Consider the following 21,841-nt stretch of genomic DNA (forward strand, 5'->3'; position numbering starts at 1 on the left):
CTAATATGTACTTGCATCAATACATAAGTACAATGTACTTACTGTGTTCATATTGTATTGCAAAACACTTTTGCTGATATTGAGGTGGGATACGGGTAAAGTTAGGGACAGGTGCGGTGGTATGGGTAAGTTTAAGGGTAGGGTTAGGTGTAAGGGAAGTGTCAACAGTGTAATTATAATTGTAACTACAGAAATTAATTGCGTATGTAATTACATGCAGGTAATTTTTAAAATATGAGTACAATGTAAAAACATGTATGTATTAATTTAAATGTTAGTACATAGTAATTAAGGCCACCTAATATAAAGTGGGTCCGTCCTATTTGATATACATGTGACAATGTTTCCGGCTTTAGAACGCCTTCACAGCATGACTGTTATAGAAACTGTATTTTAGTGCAAGCGCTGCCTATTCTGTTCAAAGTGCAGTGACTCTGTAACAGCATATTGACTGTAAGCTAGGAATAACTCAATTAGAAACGTGGAAGAAATCTTGATCTACAGCCATGGTTGGTGTGTTTCTACTTGCATGTAAGTACAGAAATGACAAAATCCTATATGTTCAATAAATTAAATCTAAACAAATGATGGTGCTGTTTGTATAATACTTTTTTCTTCTAGATATCTCAGTGAATCTATTCCTTCAAAGTCAAGGTGAATAGTGCACTAAATAAACACCTTTACAGTAAATGTAATATTGTACTTTTCAGAATGAACAAACATCCCTAACTTATTTCCTTCACAGCTCAAAAGATCAAACCAGCTAAGATTTACAGTGAAGATAGAGACATACCAGAAGGTGGTAAACTGGAGGTTACTTGCAGCACATTTGGTTTTAGAGAAAAGCCAGTTTATTTATATCTGTGTAAAGATGGTAAAGCTATAGATATGAAAAATAGACCCACTCAACAAGACATCGCCTTTAAAATACAGAGAATAGAAATGGACCATTCGGGCAACTACAGCTGTGTGTTTTCTGAAGATCAGTTGGAAATAACTGAAGTGATGGGATATGGTCAAAATAACATCTTCATAAATGTGATCGGTAAGACTTCTGCTTACATTTGTGAGTGTGTTTGGTTCCTGTGCACATATAAGACATGTTGAATAATGCACTTACTACAATATGCAATGCAGAGTAACTACAATAGACTCACTGTTGTGCAAAATTGCCTTTAATGAGAGAGAAATGTTTGATATTGTGTCTTCTCTCTACAGAATCTTTGATTAATACACAGATTAATTTGCTAAAGTCTGAGGTGGCAGTAGGAAGTGATGCTGAGTTTAACTGTGCAACATCCAATCCTATAAACAAAAACATGTCCAAGACTATGATTTTGGCTTTTCTAATCAAAAATGAAAAGCCTATTAAAGTCAATATTTGGGACACAGAAGAGATGAGGACAACATTCACCCTCAGAGAGGTCCAGATGGAAGATGCTGGAACATACAGTTGTGCTATTTTGTTGAACATTCTCCCTTACCATGGAATGAGACTTGATCGAAATAATAAAGTCAATCTTCAAATCTTTGGTAAGAGGGGAAAAAGAAAACAAACTATTTAGGGTTAATGTATTTATAAGTTTGTATGGGGAGGGGGCATGCATTCTTACTATTATGATTTACTCAGTTTAGTGAGAGAATATACCCTTCTGAAAAAGTAGTACACTTTAGCATACTTTTGAGTTGTTAATACAGACATAATGTACAGTACTTTAAAAGAATAGTTACATGTAAACTGATGTTTTCAGTGACTACATTGCATGTTAATTGCAAATAAATTAAAATGTATTATAGTTCAAATGTATAATAAATGCAATTAGCTAAACATTTTGGTGGGTAATTTTTTTTAATTTATTTTTTATTTTTTACCCACTTAAGTAGGACCAAAGTCCCTTTAAGACGAGTAATTTCACTCGGCAGTCATCTTTGAAACACCTCCCGGGCATGCAAGTGCAGCTCCTATCTCTTTGAATGGGGAAAATTCAAATTCTCTAAAACTGTTTGCCAAGCTTATGATTAAATTTCACATTTAATCAGTCTCATAAATGTTGTTTCTAAACGCTCAAATCATGACAAAAAACTGGACAAAGCTAATGTTCATGCGCAGTCCTAAGTGCTTGTCTTAGAACACTGCCTGTTTCCATAGCAACTGGAACTTCCAGTGACGCAATGACTTTACTAATCAAAGATTGGCTCTTTAATTTAGAAGGCGGGGCTTAATCGCCATATTGGGCATTGCACTTTTCCTATTCATACGTAATCCGAGTGCACCGTCTATCTATATAAAGTCTTTGGTAGGACATACTTGCCAAAATCACAGCAACATTTAGTGTACCATAAATGTTTGTCAGTATAGTCGGTAGTAAGACATGTTCCTGCACTGTCAATTCTAACAAGTTCAGTTTACTTAAAAAAAAGTTTGGAAACCGATTGCCTTATTTTTGCAAAGCAAACTTAAAGAGACAATAAAGTAAATTTAATAATCAGCTCAAAGTAAAGAAAGCTAACACCTCCCAAGTAAATTAAGTAATTCATATCAAGTTAATTTAATGCCAATTCTAGTTAACATACTCTAGAATATTTACTAATATTTACTTAAGATTTAATAGTAAGATTGCTTGAGTAGTTCCATTTAACTAACAGTGTTATATTATGTCCTGCAAACATCTTAAATACTATTATTCTCAAGATAGTTTTAATCTCTCATTTTCAGCTATGGCGACTTAAAAAACTACGTGCAATCGGTTTCCACATTTTCTTTAAGTAAATTGAACTTATTTTTAGTAGTTCAACTAGCATTGAATGCACTTAACACTCAATTAGGTAAGCTTAATTGCATCAAGTTGTTCTTATTTAAACCATTTAAGTTTTGTCAACTTAATCCTATCTGTGATCTGAGGAAGTGTACTCCCAGAATGCATTGCGGCATGAATAAATTAATTGCTTTTTTTTGTACAATTTTATTTGCTGTCTTTTGTCAGTATAACCCCAATAACGACAGCAAATAAATTGTAATGGTCTTATTAAGTAAAAAAAAAAAATATATATATATAGTTGTTATATATCATGAATATATTATTTTTTTTTATTTTTTTTATTTTATTTTTTATTACTTCCCTTCCTTTGAAATCAAAGAACTGTGATTGATTTGATGCATCGCTGCATTGGAAGATAATTACAATAATATAAATTAAGTTCTAAGTGCCCAACCATAGGGAACACTAATCACCGTAATGGTGAGAAATTTTAGGAAATCAACATGAATTTATGAAGTCATGTGACATTCTCCCATAATTTTAAGTTGTATTGTCAATAACATTCAAGATGACTGGAAAATAAGTGAATGCAACTAAGAAGAACGATGACTAATAGTAAAAGGTCTATTAAGAATTGCCCCGCCTCAAAAAACTTTTGCCCCGCCTGTTTGTTTTTTGTTTGCTTTGGCAAAATGGTACTCAAACCAGTAAAGTAATGTTTACTTGGGTTTTCTGAGTAACAAGGGCATAGCATGCAAATTGTTCAGATTACTAAATTGTTTTAAGTAAGTTCAACAAATTATTGGACATTAAGTAAAGTTCACTAAAAAGTCTTGGTAGAACAAACAACAATCATGTCCAAAAACATAGTCCTAACCCTATCCCTAAACCAACTTATCCCTAAAATCAGTGGGAAATTATAATTATGTTAATAATAATGGTGTATAAGCTCCTAACCATTGTTGTAAGCCTAAACTTGACATTAACTGCAAGCTATCCCTCAAATCTGATTGGTTGATTGGAATGTTTACTTAGTGAAATCATGCACTGTACAGTAAAATACACTTTAATGCAATATTTTTTTAAACTTTATTGATGTGTATTTAAATATATCTACACATTTGATGCAATTTATTATTTAAAATATATATTAGCTTTAAATAATGTTGAACAACACATCACAGTTAAAATTAAAACCAAGTACTTTAAATGTGATTTAGTATGGTAGTCAACATACGAAAATAAATGTCCTTCTTTAAAGCATAACAAAACATTATAATGAATGAGGTACTTAATGTGTTAAAGGGTTAGTTCATCTCAAAATGAACATTCTATCATAATTTACCCACCCTCAAGTTATTCCAAACCCGTAAGACTTTTGTTTATTCTCGGAACACAAATTAAGATATCTTGCGGAAGCTCAAACGTGCTTTAATACGAGAATGAACCTCATTGGTTCTCACACGTCAACTGGCCTTTTATTTCATTAATATCATATTAACTGCAAAAATAGTTTAGAACAAATACTTTTAAGATTTTAAGTACACTACAAATACACATTCAATAAGCACACCTCTTTTTTACAAGGGTTAATTACAGTATTATATTGATCATAATTAAGCAAACTGACGAAATAAGACATTTTTCTGTTTCTGGATTTCCTTTGACAGTGCACAGCAGCTTTGACAAAGTCATAATTGTCATAATGTGCTCTTCCATAATGTTGCTTCTCATTTTGTTTCTGGGAATTTGGGCAGTGATCCGAAAGCGAGGTACTGCAGAGGCACTTTCTCTACAACTGCAAACATTGACACGTTTCACTTTCTTAAAAGGTTCTGTTTAAATCCTAATACTCAATTTTGTTTCTAATAGGATGCCTTGGATTCCACAAGGAAAGGTCTGTTTGAGAATGCTTTTTTAATTGAAGTATACTTGATTTAGGACAATTTTGATGATTTTCTATTCAACAGATCCTTGAATGAAACAGAGCTCAGAGGAGAAGGGTTCAATGAAGGTATTCATTGTACGGTTCTTGTTGCTTTGTTAAATTATTTCCTATATTGACAACACAAGGTTTGGATAGTGCCAGAAGTATTGGGGGAAAGAGAGGGGGTGTAAATGGGTACACTGTCACTAAACATAATGACTGAGCTCATGAATATTTATTAACTTGTGTTGTTTAGTAATCGTTCTACATTGTCATTCTTAAAAGTTTTGCTTAGATTTTTCTGTTCATAAATGTAAGTGACAATGGCATATTTCAAAGGGGTAGTTTGCCCAAGAATGACAGTTTTTTCATCATTCCATCCCTGTATGAATTCTCTGGAACGTAAAAGAAGATTAGTATCAGAAGAATGTCAGGGTCCAAATAATATTGGATTCCACTGACTTTTATTGAATGAACAAAACGTCTCGGTTACGTATGTAACCCTCGTTCCCTGAGGAGGGAACGGAGACGTACGTTAGTGACTAACGAATGGGGGTTTCGCCTAGAAGCCAATTACCTTCGAGGTGTTTAACAGCACCCAATGGCGTGCCAATGCCATGGGCATGCGGAATTTGCATGCGTAACTCCGCCCCACCTCGTGGGTATATAAGGAAGTACGCTAGCAACATCGCATTATGTATCTGCTGCGGAGCCAAGATCTGAACTCTGCGTTCCAGCAGCACAGCTGACGTGGCAGAGGAACGTACGTCTCCGTTCCCTCCTCAGGGAACGAGGGTTACATACGTAACCGAGACGTTCCCTTTCGTTCAGTCACTACGACGTACGTTAGTGACTAACGAATGGGGGTTCCAATATAACCGCGCCACTCAGCTGTCATCCAGTGCCCTGCGTAAGTATGAGATCCCGCCACTTAAGGCTGTAGGACTCCCACTTAACACAGGATTACCAAGGTAAACTGGGAAGCATATCCCAGTGAGGGAATGCCAATGATGCCTACCCGTGGGGAGGACTTAGAGAGTACACATATGACCCGCTGTGGGCTGCATATGGGAAACTGCTCGGGTTATGTATATAACCCTTGTTCCCTGAGAAGGGGAACGAGCACTGCATCGGAACGACGCTTTGGGGATGCTCCCTTAGCATCAGCGAATCTGAAACCAGAATGCCAACTAGGCCAATCCGATTGGTGTGCGTGATGACGTCATTGTGACGGCATACCCGGAAGTATAAAAGGGGAGCTGGAACGTAATGGCGGTAGTAATTGCTCTGAAGCATGCGCTCCAGGCGCGCCGAGGTGTGGCGTCGGGATGCAGTGCTCGTTCCCCTTCTCAGGGAACAAGGGTTATATACATAACCCGAGCAGTTCCCTTTCGAGGGAACTCGCACTGCATCGGAACGACGCTTTGGGGAACGAGTACCCACTAGGCCACACCGAAGGGTAGCAGCTGCCCTAGTGTGAAGCCGGAGACCGGGCACAGCTAGGACTGGAGCACCCTAGCACCAGGCGTCGTAGGGAGATCCAGGCTATAGAACCTGATAAAAGTGTGTGGGGTAGCCCACCCGGCCGCCTCGCAGATATCCTGCAAGGGGACCCCAGAAAGAAGGGCCACCGAAGAGGCCATGCCTCTGGTGGAATGAGCCCTCACGGCCACAGGTGAAGGCAAACTGCGCACCTGGTAGGCCATGGTAATCGCCTGGACAATCCAATTACTGATTGTCTGAGTAGACGCAGGCAATCCCTTCTTAGGTGAGCCAAAACACACCAACAGTTGTTGCGATCTCCTCCACTGTGCAGACTTCACCAGATAAACTCTAAGGGCCCTAACCGGGCAGAGTAGGTGAAGCCTCCCCTCTTCCGCCGTCACGTGAGGTGGAGGATGGAATGCCTGCAGGACCAATGACCTGACCACCCTTGAAGGCACCTTAGGCACGTAGCCCGGCCTAGGGTGTAAGATGGCTTTTACTCCTCCCGGGGCAAACTCCAGGCAGGTCGGCGTTACCGCCAAGGCCTGGAGATCTCCCACTCTCCTAAGAGAGGTAATGGCAAGGAGAAAAGCCACCTTAAGGGTGAGGTCCTTTGGTCCAGCCGACTCCAATGGTTCGAAGGGGGCCTCAGCCAATCCTTCAAGAACCACTGCCAGGTCCCAGGTTGGAACTCTGGAATGAGCCGCAGGCCTCATCCTCCGAGCCCCACGGAGGAATTGTACAACCAGATGGTACCTACCCAGAGGCCCATCACCCATAGGAGCGTGGAAAGCCGCAATGGCAGCCACGTACACCTTGAGTGTGGACGGGGTAAGCCCTGCAGAGAAGCGATCTTGGAGGAACTCCAGCACTGAAGCCACCGGGCAGTTAATTGGGTCCACCTCACGCTCCCTGCACCAAGTGGAAAATACATTCCACTTGAGGCTGTACAGTCTCCTCGTAGACGGAGCCCTGGAACTGAGTAAGGTCTCTATCACCTCCGCCGATAGGCCAGCCTCTAGGTACCTGGTCCCCTCAGGGGCCAGACCCACAGGTTCCAAATCTCCGGGCGGGGGTAAAATATCGTACCCGCTGCCTGAGATAGGAGATCCCTCCTCAGAGGAATCTCCCACGGCTGACCTGTTAGCAGAGCTATGATATCCGAGAACCAAACTCGAGTCGGCCAACGGGGTGCTACCAGAAGTAGATTGACCCCCTGTCGCCTGACCCTCTCCAGGACTCCCGGAAGCAGAGCAATCGGGGGAAATGCGCACAGACACAGCCTCGGCTACGTCTGAACCATGGCATCCAACCCCAGCGAGGCTGGATGCGTGAGGAAAAACCACAGTGGGCAGTGGGACGTCTCTCGAGACGCAAATAATCCACTTCCACTGGGCCGAACCTCTTGCATATGGCCTCCACCACCTCTGGGTGGAGTCGCCACTCCACGGGCCTCAGCCCCTGCCTCGGCAGGATGTCTGCTCCCTGATTTTGGACCCCCGGGACATACATTGCCCTGATGGACAACAGTTTCCCTTGGGACCACAGGAGGATGTGATGCGCCAGTCTGCAAAGAGGGCGCAACCTCAAACCCCCCTGCCGTGCCCCAACCAGTGAGGGAGGCGTCTGTTGAAATGGATTCCCGGCAACAGGACGCCATATGACTAGGGAACGAAGGCCACTGCGCGTTACCCTGATCATACAGAATGGATTTCCCCTCAAGGAAAGCCACCTGGTTTACTTCCATGTCAGGACATGGTGGCCGCGGAGGTCCGGGAAAAAGCTCCTCAGAGCTTTGTAGACCGCCAGCATTTCCAGGCAGAAGATGTGCCAGGAGAAATGCCTGGTCTCCCACAGACCTCTCGCAAAGCGGCCGCCATGACCACGTCCCAGCCAGTGAGGGAGGCGTCTGTTGAAACGGATTCCCGGCAACAGAACGCTCCCAACACTGGCCCTTGGGACAGAAACCAAGGTTTCTTCCATATGACTAGGGAACGAAGGCCACTGCGCGTTACCCTGATCATACAGAATGGTTTTCCCCCCGAGGAAAACCCCTTGATTCCCAGCTACCACTGTAAGGGTCTCATGCAGCAGGCCAAGAGATATTCTGTTGGACGCAGCCGTAGTGTTGTTTTCGTCAACGAAAAGTATGACTAAATATCTTCGTCAACGAACCTTTATAACGTGACGAAAACGAGACGAGACGCAACGTAAATGCTGGTCATGTGACGATGACGAATAAAAACGAGACTAAATGTGGTTCACAAAATAAAAACTATGCTAAAATGTCTCTTCATTTTCGTTGACGAAAATGAGACGAGACGAAAAGTCGTGTTTTTATTTTGCAGTATTTCTGTGCGTCTCATTCAGGGGCTGCATCAGGACGCACTGCGCAGACGCAGGTGACATCACTCTCTTCAAACCCCACTCGCGCGGCATTTTAGCAGATTTAGCTCCGGTGAGTGAATGAGATGGTCGGGCAGTCGGGGTTCGTAAGCACTATTCGGACGGTAATTGTTTGTCCAGCGGTCGTAAGGTGTTTTCATCATTTACAGGAGCTAGTCAGTGCTTTTATTGTCGTCTTAATGCAGAATATCAGTGTTTTTCTCCCACCACCCGTGTAAAAATCTCCGGCCGAATGACCTAAGTTAACTGAATTACTGTTTGACAAACACCAGGTCGTGTGGTGCCGTCTGAATCCACATCTCTGAGTTTTCAATCACTTCAGAATTCACGGTTTATATCCTTTTTGGCCACTGCAGACTGCAGAGCACCGTGCGGTTGTGCTTCGCTGTTATTTGGAAGCATTTTAAAGATCTAGAATTGTATTACTGAAATATTGGCAAGTATTTACAAGAGCAAGATATTTCATCACCGCTCAAAAAAAGAAAGAAAAGCACGTAAACATTTGAAATGGGCCGTTATAACGGCAGCAATTATAACTTATATGTTAAAATAACCGCAGCATTATGATTGCCTCATAAGCGAATAAGAGGCTATATTCACTTATTTCCACTCATTTCCATGTGGAATAAAATTACATCCTTTATTTTGAGATAAAATACAAGACAGAAAAACATTTTAACTATAATGTGGGTCTAATTTTAAACATATTTAAATAATTAAATAATAATTATATTATTTTCCTATTATTAAATTAAATATGCATTTATTCTTATTAAGACATTTGGAAAAACTTGTATTACATTGAAGTGGAAAATAAAACGGGTGTTGTGGAAAAAGATGGGGAGAAATGTGGCCACAAATATCACAGGAAAAAACACCACAAACCTTAAGAGACATCTCAATGTTTTAATTTATTTTATTTAAATGTATGTGTGTGTACTTCTAACATGTTTAGTTGGTAAAATAAATATGTTGTAACTTCAAATCAGAGTGTCTTCCGTGTCTGGAATGGATGTATTCTTGAGTCTATAAGGTAACAATAATATAATAAGATAACATTGTTTGAAATGGGTTTGGCTAAAAGAAGATTTTGGTTTTCTCTATAATACGTACTTATACTATATTGACTGGGTTAAATAGAATTGCATTACTAAAAAGAGACTAAAATAAAATTTTTCATTGACTAAAACGTCATCAGTTCTCGTCGACTAAAACTAGACGAAAATAGTCAAAGATAATTCTGACTAAAATAAGACTAAAATGCTCAGACTTTTAGTCGACTAAAACTTGACTAGACTAAAAAGAGTATGACTATGACTAAAACTAATAAAAACTAAAATGACAGCTTGACACAAAGACTAGACTAAAACTAAAATTAAAACAGGCCGCCAAAAACAACACTACGCAGCCGCAATGAGCCCCAGCAGACCTTAAACTGCTTCACAGTGATGCTGTGGCCTATCTTCATTTTAGAGACCACCGCCCGTATGGACTCGATACGTTCGGGAGACAATTGTGCCCACAACGTAGAGAATCCCATACGACTCCCAGGAACACAGTTCTCTGCTCCATCTTAGATGAATATCCAGTTCACAAGTTAAACACGCTTGGGTGACAGAATTAAAGTATCCAACTTATCAAAGTCGGATAACATGACACTCAATTCCTCGGAATTAAATGCCATCATAATCACCAAACCCGTGCAACCTGATCTGAATAATAGGCTGAATAAAAAATATATCTAACTCCTCAAAGTCAGATAATATTTTAATTTAATTCCTCAGAATTAAATGCAGCCACAATAAGGTGAAACATAGTCTGAATGATAGGCTAAATATCTAACTCCTCAAAGTCAGATTATATTTTATTTAATTCCTTAGAATTAAATGTAGCCGTAATTAATCAGACAACACTGTTTTATTTGTATTATACGGACTCATAGACCCCGTGTTGCCTCAGCAACGTGGTTCAAGCCGTCATAATACAATTGGTTTTCATCTCTCGAGAAAAAAGCCAAACAGTGTCACACAATACGGTGAAACATGGTCTGAATGACAGGCTGAATATCTAACTCCTCAGAGTCAGATCATATCTCATTTAAATCCTCAGACTTAAATGCAGCCATATCAGACAATACTGATTTAACATACAATACGGACTCGCCATTAAGCCAACCAGTATCTCATGCACACCGATCGCGTGTGTTCACTTTAATTGCAGACCCATAACCTGCGCGCTGCCTTTTTTTTTTTTTTTCTAATCGCGAGATGGAATCTTGCATATTTAAGAAGTGCTAATAACTTTGACTGCCTCGATGCTGACCACGTCTAATTCCTCAGAATCAGACCGCTCACACATCAGGTCCTCCGCCCCGGGGGAAGAAGCCGCAGCGCGGGCTTCCACACGGGGAAGGAGAACATCTGAACTGTCAGATAAAGACTGGGAAGATGCCTCAGCAGTCCCAGTCCCGCTGACAGTCCATCCGTGAGCCCCATGACCAGCCGCACCGCCTCGGCGGATGCGAGACCGATCCACGGGGCTCACGAGGCTGGCCGGCCTCATCGAGCACGGCCAGCCGAGAGCGGAGCACCCTGAGCGTCAGCTTCTTGTAATGCTCACAAGCGGCTCCCTCGAGAGCCGCTCGAGCATGCTGAACGCCCAGGCAGTGCACACACAGCAGGTGTGTATCCGAGCCCGACATGAAACGGGGACACGGATGCACACACTGCTTAAACTCTCTCACATCTTTCCATTTTTGCAATCACACACACTTTCACTGACATACAACAGTAAATAGACAAACAGTTTGACAGATAGCGCTTGCTGAAGAGCAATAACTGCCGCCATTACGTTCCAGCTCCCCTTTTATACTTCCGGGTATGCCGTCACAATGACGTCATCACGCACGGCAATCTGATTGGCCTAGTTGGCATTCTGGTTTCAGATTCGCTGATGCTAAGGGAGCATCCCCAAAGCGTCGTTCTGATGCAGTGCGAGTTCCCTCGAAAGGGAACTCTAGGGTACCAGCCCGAAGGTGGATTTTTAACCCTTAGGGGTGGCAGAGGCTTGCCAAGGGAAAGATACCTGCTCACTGAGGAGGCTTACGGTGGAAATACTCGTGTGGGGGTCGCCGGAGGGGAACCATGCACACGGGGCACCTGGCCGGACATGAGGGTCTGGGCTCGAAAGGGCAGACTGAACTGATGTCGGCGTCGACAGTGCTGGAGGAACTCAGGGCTCTCGTGGAGCTCACCTGAGGAGAATATCGCACGTATCCAGTCCGTGGAGTGGAGTGGCGAGCAAGCAAAGACACCAGAGCCTGGTCCATTACCGGCCCCTCGGGGTGCGAGTACATAGTCGGACACTGGCTCCACTCGGAGATTGTAGAATCTTGCGAATGTGTTAGGTGTCGCCCAGCCTGCAGCTCTGCAGATGTCTGTTAGCGAGGCGCCATGCGCTAGAGCCCAAGAGGAGGCCACACTCCGGGTGGAGTGTGCCCTCACACCAAGGGGACATGGTCGACCTTGCTGCTGGTAAGCCAAAACAATGGTGTCCACTATCCAGTGCGACAACCTCTGCTTTGAGAGAGCTCTTCCCTTCCGCTCTCCACCATAACAGACAAAGAGCTGGTCTGAGGTCCTGAAACACTGCGTCATGTCTACGTAAGCGCGGAGAGCACGTACTGGACAGAGCAATGCCAAGGCTGGGTCTGCCTCCTCCAAAGGCAGCGCTTTCAGGTTCACTACCTGATCTCTGAAGGGAGTGGTAGGAACCTTGGGCACATATCCAGGCCGGGGTCTCAGGATCACGTGAGAGTTAGCCGGCCCGAATACTAGGCACTCTTCGTCAACCGAAAATGCCTGCAGGTCCCCGACCCTCTTAAGAGAGGCCAATGCGGTCAGCAGAGCCGTCTTCATCGACAGAAACTTAATATCGACCGACCGCAAAGGCTCCAAGGGAGGCCTTTGCAGAGCACTCAAGACTACTGAGAGGTCCCTAGAGGGAACGAGAGGAGAGCGAGGAGGATTCAGTCTCCTCGCCCCCCTCAGGAACCTGATGATCAGGTCGTGCTGACTTACCTTCTTGTCCCCCAAGAGGTCGTGATGGGCAGATATTGCGGCCACATACACTTTCAGGGTGGAGGGAGACAGCCTTCGCTCCAGCCCCTCTTGGAGAAACGCAAGCACGGACCCGATCGGGCATTTCCAGGGGTCTTCTTGGCGGGAAGAGCACCAGGTTACGAAGAGGTTCCACTTCAACGCATAGAGGTGTCGTGTAGACTCTGCCCTAGCGGAAGTGATGGTGGCGACCACCGCAGGGGGGAGGCATCCGAAACCTGCCGCGTCCCATCCAGAAGCCACACGTGGAGCTTCCAGAGCGCTGGACGCGGGTGCCATAGAGTGCCCCGTCTCTGAGAGAGGAGGTCCGGTCTCAGAGGGATAGGCCAGGGGCTGTCGCAAGGAGTAGCAGTTCTGAGAACCAGGTCTGGCCGTGCCAATACGGGGCGACCAACATGACCTGCTCCTTGTCCTCCCTGATCTTGCACAGTACTCGTGCGAGAAGGCTCACTGGGGGAAACGCATATAAGCGTAGGCCCTGGGGCCAGCTGTGCGCCAGTGCATCCGTGCCGAGCGTGCCCTCGGTCAGGGAATAGTACAAGCTGCAGTGGGAAGAGTCGTGGGAGGCAAACAGATCTACCTGTGCGTCGCCGAACTGTTCCCAAATCAGCTGGACCGTCTGGGGATGGAGTCTCCATTCTCCAGGAAGTGGCTGATTCCGTGAGAGCTCGTCGGCTGCACGGTTCAGTTCTCCCGGAATGTGGATAGCACGAAGGGACCTCAGGTGCTTCTGACTCCATAAAACAAGATGGCGGGCGAGTTGAGAGATACGGCGGGAGCGTAGACCGCCCTGGTGGTTGATGTACGCTACAGTGGCCGTGTTGTCTGTCCAGACAAGTACGTGTTGACCCCTCAGCAACGCTCGGAAGTGGTGCAGGGCGAACCGTATTGCCAGCAACTCGAGGCAATTGACATGCAGAAGGCGCTGGGGTCCTGTCCAGGAGCCCGCGGCTGCTTGTCCATTGCACATGGCACCCCAGCCCATGGTGGAGGCATCTGTTGATACAACAATATGCCTGGAAACTCGTTCTAAGGACACACCGGTCCGTAGAAAGCTGAGGTTCGACCACGGAGTGAGTGTCTGTAAGCAGGCCCGGGTTACTTGGACCCGGAGCGTGCCAGACCGCCATGCCCATCTCGGGACTCGATCGCGTAGCCAGTGCTGAAGCGGTCTCATATGTAGCAATCTAAGCGGCGTCACTGCGGCTGCAGATGCCATATGCCCCAGGAGCCTCTGAAAATGTTTCAGTGGAACCGCACTCTTGCTCTCGATTTGACGGAGGCAAGTCAGCAGAGACTGCGCGCGCTCGCTCGTAAGCTGTGCGCACATGGCGACCGAGTCGATCTCCATACCGAGAAAAGAGATCCTCTGCTCGGGGCAAAGTTTGCTCTTCTCCCAGTTGACCTGAAGGCCCAGACAGGCTAAGTGGTGGAGAACCAGATCTCTGTGTTCGCAAACCTGCTCTCGAGTGTGACTCATTATGAGCCAGTCGTCGAGGTAGTTCAGGATGCGAACCCCGTGCTGCCGGAGGGGCGCAAGGGCTGCCTCGGCAATCTTCGTAAAGACGCGAGGGGACAGAGATAGCCCGAATGGGAGGACCGCGTACTGGTATGCCCGCCCCTCGAAAGCAAACCGTAGGAACGGTCTGTGTCGAGGTAGGATGGAGACATGGAAGTAGGCGTCCTTCAGGTAGATCGCTGCAAACCAATCGCCGGGACGAACGCATTCGAAAAGGCGTTTCGCTGTCAACATCTTGAACGGAAGCCTGTGTAGGTAACGGTTCAAGATGCGCAGGTCCAGGATTGGTCTTAACCCACCGGTCTTTTTGGGTACAATGAAGTAGGGGCTGTAGAACCCGGACTTCATCTCGGCTGGAGGGACAGGCTCGATCGCACCCTTCGCCAGTAGGGTGGCAACCTCCGCTCGCATGACAGGGGCATTGGCCCCGACCATAGTAAAGCGGACTCCCCGGAAGCAGGGAGGAGCCTGCGCGAACTGAATCGCGTAGCCGCGCCTGATTGTCTTCGCGACCCAGCAGGACAGCCCTGGAATCTGAAGCCAGGCTCCCAGGAACTGCACCAGCGGGGTCATTCGGACTACAGACGTACCCGGTGTGGGGCAGCGATGCAGCGTTACCGACCCGGACAAGGGAGGCTGTTGGGCGTCCCGGTGTGGGGGTGCGGTTAAAGGCTGCGTCCTGACAGAGGAGACCAGGGAAGGACGCGCGTTCCAGTGGGGTCTGCTCTGCCAGGAGGCTGGCGACAGAGAGGGATGCGAGTGGCGGGACCCGTGGGTGGCGCGCACTGTCATCACCGATCTCTGGGGGCTCAGGGATGGGAGTGTTAATTCTTTCATTGACCAGATTAGGGTGCTGCTGACCCGGGGGCCAGCAGCTGAACAAAGGATTCTCCCCCGGCCCTCCACCGGGGGAAGGAGTGGTCCTGCTACCATCTCCTGGAAAGAATTTCCCATCCCTGAGCCGTCCGTCTCAGGAGCACCGCTTGGCCTGGCATTTAGCGGGGCGTGGGGCGGCCTGAGGGGACTGGGACGCTTTCCTACGGCTTCCTCCGCGACCCGGCCCGGGTGATGGCTGCTGCTTGGACCGGGTGGGAGGGGCGGGAGCCTTAGGAGGGCGTCCTCGGCGGCGAGCAGGCTGAGGCGACTGTGCCGGCGGCTGGGTGGAAGCAGCAGCTGGCCGCCGGGGCAGTATATGCTTTATAGCCTCAGTCTGCTTCTGGGCGGTTGAAAACTGTTGGGCGAAGTTTTCAACCGCGCCGCCGAAGAGGCCAGCCTGTGATATGGAGGCATCGAGGAAACGTGTCCCGCATATCGGCCAGGTTAAGCCACAGATGTCTCTCCTGGACCACGTTTGTGGACATCACTTGACCCAGGGAGCGTGCGGTCACCTTCGTCGCCCGGAGAGCGAGGTCGGTGGCGGCACGCAGCTCATCTAAGAGCCCCGGATCAACTCCACCCTCGTGCATGTCCCTGAGGATCCTGGCCTGGTAGACCTGGAGGATCGCCATGGCATGCAAAGAGGCGGCAGCCTGCCCCGCAGCTCTGTGCGATTTCGCCACCAAGGTTGATGTGAATCGACAGGCTTTGGAGGGGTGCTTAGGATCACCACGCCACGTTGAAGCGCTCTGCGGACACAGTTGCATCGCAACAGAACGTTCAACCGGGGGGACCCCAGTGTACCCTTTGGCCGCGGCCCCATCAAGGGTGGAGAAGGCGGAGGAGACTGCAGACCGATCACGGGAAGACAACGGGGACTTCCAGGACCAGGCAATCTCCTCATGCAGCTCGGGAAAGAAAGGTATTGGGGGCGGGGACTGACTTGAGTCAGCACGGGTCCCCAAAAACCAATCGTCGAGCCGCGAGCGTTCGGGACAGGGTGGAGGGTTCCACTCTAACCCTAGACTCGCGGCTGCCCGAGACAACATGGCTGTCAGCTCTGGGTCCGACTCGGGCAATGCTGGCGCGCCCGAAGGCGGCAGCACAGCCGAGTCATCATCCTCAAGAGGACTCGAGTCCACCTTGTGATGCGGTGACCGACATCGCATCATCCTCCGGAGCGCCAAACGAAATGCGTGGGGGTGCCGGAGCAGGCCCCGCGATTTCAGCCTGGACACTCGCGGGTTGCGGAGCGCCAGAGGGGGGTGTGGCCCGAGGCATGAGCGTCGGGGCTTTGTTCCACACCGTGACCCTCAGATCACCCTGACCACCAGCCGAAGTACCGCCCACGGGGGGAACGGTAGATCGGGGTGTGGTAGAGGGGACTTTCACTTCGTTACGAAGATCCTTAAGTCTCGATCGCAGCACCGCGATGGTCATGTTCCCGCAGTGGGAACATGACTCATCCACAAACGCTGCTTGAGCATGCTGAACGCCCAAGCATACCAAGCAGAGATTGTGCCCATCAAAGGAATTCAACGACCGCCCACACCCATAAGTACACGGGCGAGAAATCCTGAAAAGGACGTGCCACGTGCAAGCTCTTTTGTGAGAGGAAGCTTCGCAGAGAACGCCGAAGCGCCCAGGGACCACAGACCAGCTGTCAGACGGACCACTGCGCAGATCAGCAGGCAGGCAGTATGCGATCACTGGAACGCGCCGTAGACACCAACGCCTCTGGAAAGCTGTTCGTCTCAAAGGCTGACAAAGACTCAGTTAGCAGGTTTGAAAGAGTGAAGAGGTTCTCTTGGCTCCAAAGCAGAAACATAATGTGATGTTGCTAGCGTACTTCCTTATATACCCACGAGGTGGGGCGGAGTTACACATGCAAATTCCGCATGCCCATGGCATTGGCACGCCATTGGGCGCTGTTAAACTCCTTGAAGGTAATTGGCTTCTAGGCGAAACCCCCACTCGTTAGTCACTAACGTACGTCGTAGTGATTGAACAAAAGGGAACCATTTTTCTCCTTATTTTGTGTTCCACAGATGCAAGGGATGCATACTAAACAAATGTATTATCTGATAAAAGTTAATTTTGTAAGCATTTAGGTGTCCACTACAATACTAATAACCAAAAAGCTAAAAAAAAATGGACTTTACTTCTGTTCAAATGTTGTCTCATACAAATTTATATTCTAGAAATGCCTAAACCTGACACAGCTGGTACTGGTGAAATACAAAGTGTTGTCTGGTAAGCCAGTAAAAAATGAATCTAGAAATTATCTTTGTGCTGTTCAATATTTTATTTTCAAGTCTCTGATGGATTCCATGTGTATGTCGGCTTTCAGATTACTGATGTCTTAGTATCTGTTTTTGTTCCTTATTTCTTTGACTTTCCATGCAAATGGTGTAAATCAATATCCATGATGGCTTAGTTCTGCCGCAGTGTGGGAGGAGTTCTCTGATAATGGTAAATCTGCACTCTAAAAAATTTCTTGTAAATGAACTGTTGTGGATTTTTTATGCTATTTTACTGTACTGGAAAAAAGGCTATGGCAAACAATATCATCTTGAATTTCTACCATGAAATTTGGCCATTTTATGCTGCACATTTACAATGACTAGCTGTATCTGCATTACAAAAATGTCTTTTTTTATTTTTTATTTATGAAGATGAAGATGAAGATGAAGCGTATGATGAACTGGTCTTCCAGCAGTCTTAATGGCCTTACTGTGGCTCAATCAGTAGAGAATGGTGATAGGTATTGCAAGGTCTTCGATTCAGGGAACAAAATAACTACAAAAATTTGAATTGCAATGTAAATTGCTTTGGATAAAAGTGTCTGCTAAAAGCAAATGTCTATGTAACATAAATGTGATAAATTAGGTCACATGCAGACAGCTGTAGCATGAATAATTGGCTGTTGCATTTTTAAAAATCTTGACATTAATATTATTTGTTTGTCACTATTGTTGTTTTTTTTATGACAATGATTAACTGATTGAGTGCTGACCATCTCTTTAGTCATTGTGAACATTATGTTCATGACTATACTGTAAATTCTAAACAAGACTAGTTTATAATTAGTTGAATAATTAAAAATGTAAAATCTGTTTTCACAAATGTACTGAAGAATACCTCATAATAAAATGTTTTGAATGAAAAGATATTTACAGACTGTATTTCATAATTTGTATACACTGTAAAAAAATCAATTTTGTCAGAACTGTATTTTAAATGTTGATTAAAATATCAAATGTAGAAAAAGTTGACATGACATAAAAAATTTAATATTAAAATTAAAATCGTATTACGTAAAACATTAAATAGCAAGTACGTACAATGTCAGATTTGGTGATGAGGGTCTAACTAACATGCTAGCATGCTCACTGGTGAGGCTCTTGAATCATTTTTGTTTCAAAGCACAGGGACTTGTTGATATGATGAGAAATATTTATTATTCAGAATCATTTTTTTTAGCTCTATATGTAATTTTTTAATGTTTTTACATTTTGTTGTAAAGGTTGTGTTATGATTTCAGTCAAGAGTGTTTCATTTTCTTTCCGGTGAAGTTTCTTCCAATATGTAGGCCTACAACTCGTTTTTGGTGTATAGAATTAATTCTATAAAACCTTTTCAGTTTCTTAACAAACTGATACACAAATTAGACAAACTAAGAAAGTTACACAACACAATTATGTTAATGCTCAGCCTGTTTGATGAAAGCACAGACCAACTTTAATTATGTTGATACAAAATTTTGATTATAATAAAAAAAAGTTTTTTTAACTTCTGATTTTTTTTTTAACCTATTTACCTATCTTGAAAAATAACTATAAAACGAAGACCTGCATCTGCATCACCTATATCAACAAAAATGTATAATCTACTGTGAAAGGAAATCTGCTCATGCAAACATTCAGCATACATATCATTCAAATGACGTCTTCTGACTATTTTTTACAACATAAATGAATCAATGTCTTTGCAATGCTTGTTGAACTGTATTAGCAGTGTCCTATACTTTTTTGATAGGTAAGTCTTCTATCTGTTTCTGAAGAGCCAAATGCAGTTATATGTCAGACTCAGATGTGAAATTCTTTCACATAGATATTCGTGAGATATGAGATACATTGAGTTTCTTATCAGATTAGTCGGACTTCAATGAAACTGGCCTAAACATGTCATACTAATCTGAAATTAAAATGAGAAATCAGAAAGAGTTTTACACATATAAGGATTTGTTTTTCTGAGTACTTATATACATAGATTATACACTCACCTAAAGGATTATAGGAACACCTGTTCAATTTCTCATTAATGCAATTATCTAATCAACCAATCACATGGCAGTTGCTTCAATGGATTTAGGGGTGTGGTCCTGGTCAAGACAATCTCCTGAACTCCAAACTGAATGTCAGAATGGGAAAGAAAGGTGATTTAAGCAATTTTGAGCGTGGCATGGTTGTTGGTGCAAGACGGGCCGGTCTGAGTATTTCACAATCTGCTCAGTTACTGGGATTGTCACACACAACCATTTCAGGGTATATACAGAACTTCTTAATTAATACCTTTTACTACCTTTTTTAATACCTTAAAAATATTTTCTAATACCAGCGCGACTTCAAGCTGCAACTATAGTAGCGTAAATGAAATATCTTTCCAAATGGAATAACATATTGCATCACAATGTAACGAGGTCATTATAACTTAACATCTACTGCCCACAGAGATGAGAATAGAAATAAAGACAGAAGAGGAAGGAGACATCATCTTCATAGTTTGTGCAGTGTACAGAGGGAAACGAGAGCAATTTTCACGGCGCAATATAGATTTTTTTCTTTTTCGTTTCAAATCATGATGGCGAGTCAGTGGATATCACACAATAACGCAATGTGCGCGATAGTCTGTGAAGTCTCAAACCTAGTCAATTATTCACTACAGAAAGTGAAAGTAAAATCTGACAAGCTTTCGGCGCATATTCTCACAGAGACAAGAGATATCTCGTTATTTATATAAATCTGCTTTAACATTGCTGATAACGTATAGCCTATAACTGTCTGAATTTATATACTTAATATTTCTCTTGTGGCCCATATTGTGAAACAAATTAGAAGAGAAGTATAGGCCCATTTCATGTTAAACAAGTTGTTTTTGAAATAAAGCTGCTCTTACTTTCTGATAATACTGATATTATTGTAGTGTTCTGACATATTATAGACTGATAATCATTTTAATTATAGGCCTATAATTCCTTGTTTAAATGGGCAAAATGTATTTAAATAATGAGGAGTAAGTTAATCTATCTATTCTTTTATTATGCAGCGTCGGTTATGCATTGATGCATTATGAAATTATCACGGGGGCAAATTAAATGTAATATCAATTTAATAATAAAAGTAGGCCTACCCTAATAATAATAATAATCATTTGTATACATAAATTGTATCCTCTTGATATCGATAGCTGCTGCATTTGATAGGCTATCTCTCTGTTATAGGTTTTTCGCGCATATTTCACTCGTTTAGTGAGCAGACAAGTCGCGCTCGACGATCCGAGCCATGGTGTGAGCACATAAACCGTGAGCTTTGGCTTTACATCGCATGCGATCTACTCGTACAGTGTGAGTAGATAACCTTGCTGAAATTGCACAGTGTATGCCCAGCTTTAAGCAACTTGCATTTATCGAAACAGCTCTTCAATGCCATCGCTCAAATATAAAGAGTGGTGTTTAGTTGCAAGGTCTAAACACCACAGCACCTCAGCTCGCAATGTAGCGGTGGTGATAGGGCATAGCGTCTGCTGTCTGATGTCTGTCACGCACCTGTTGATGATGCTGCTAGGACTAACGTTAGGCTACTGCTGACTGCAGTGGATTGAATCGGGAGAGCAGTCGGGGTTGAGGACAAAGCAGTGGAGGTTGAGGTCGTTGATGCATCCGTAGCGCAGAACATTGATATGGGAAGCTGCTCGCTACGTCCGAGCATCCTAGCTTGGTGGCTGCTATATGATTACATATGCGATTTGACGCCATTCACCCCCACCCAGGTTATATTAATTGTCTTCTTGCAAACGTGGCAATAAGCCTCGCGGCTGTTGCAAACTACTGGCCTAAGCCAGTCTTTAAATCGTGAATCCTCCAGCCAGAGGTCAGAAAACTTGCATTTCCCCATGCTTTACTTACTGAATGGAAGCGAGCTCGCGTACATGCTTGGCAGCAAGCCAGCCGGGTACCCAGTTGGTTTCAGCGCGCGCGAATGAACACCACCTCACATGATATCGCGCAGGTCCTACTCTCAACATATACATAAATCCACGCAAATTTTAGAAAAAAAAGGCCTGTACTTAACACAAATTGAAAATGTATCTAAAAAAAATTTGGCTCGAAAATGTAATACCTCGTCAAGTGACGTTTACTACTTTTTACTACTTTTTAATGCCCTTAATTTTGGCTAATTTCATTTACTACCTTTTACAACCCCACGGACACCCTGCTTTTCTAGGGTTTACAAAGAATGGTGTGAAAAGGGAAAAACATCCAGTATGCGGCAGTCCTGTGGGCGAAAATGCCTTGTTGATGCTAGAGGTCAGAGGAGAATGGGCCGACTGATTCAAGCTGATAGAAGAGCAACTTTGACTGAAATAACCACTCGTTACAACTGAGGTATGCAGCAAAGCATTTTTGAAGCTACAACACGCACAACCTTGGGGCAGATGGGCTACAACAGCAGAAGACCCCACCGGGTAC

General features: G+C 44.5%; 1 protein-coding gene across 1 annotated transcript; it reads left to right on the forward strand.

Annotated features, from left to right (window-relative positions):
- Window positions 1–395: 395 nt before the first annotated feature.
- LOC307131543 (uncharacterized protein) lies at window positions 396–18,254 on the forward strand. The gene is made up of 10 exons (XM_079825247.1): window positions 396–531; window positions 622–654; window positions 746–1,045; window positions 1,219–1,533; window positions 4,430–4,531; window positions 4,632–4,656; window positions 4,730–4,773; window positions 17,292–17,343; window positions 17,528–17,562; window positions 17,766–18,254. Exons 1-10 carry the CDS (start codon window positions 507–509, stop codon window positions 17,813–17,815), a joined length of 981 nt encoding a protein of 326 aa, XP_079681373.1. The 5' UTR covers window positions 396–506; the 3' UTR covers window positions 17,816–18,254.
- The last annotated feature ends 3,587 nt before the right edge of the window (window positions 18,255–21,841 follow it).

The sequence above is a fragment of the Gobio gobio genome (assembly GCF_949357685.1).
Source record: "Gobio gobio genome assembly, chromosome: 9".
NCBI lineage: Eukaryota > Metazoa > Chordata > Actinopteri > Cypriniformes > Gobionidae > Gobio > Gobio gobio.

What these genes read in the sequence shown, in the direction of transcription:
- LOC307131543 (XM_079825247.1), top strand. Translation starts at nt 507, where the DNA reads ATGGTTGGTGTGTTTCTACTTGCAT. An exon ending in TGGTGTGTTTCTACTTGCAT is followed by an intron (nt 532 to 621) that starts GTAAGTACAGAA and finishes TTTTTCTTCTAG; the next exon opens with ATATCTCAGTGAATCTATTC. An exon ending in AGGAGAAGGGTTCAATGAAG is followed by an intron (nt 4,774 to 17,291) that starts GTATTCATTGTA and finishes TTTATATTCTAG; the next exon opens with AAATGCCTAAACCTGACACA.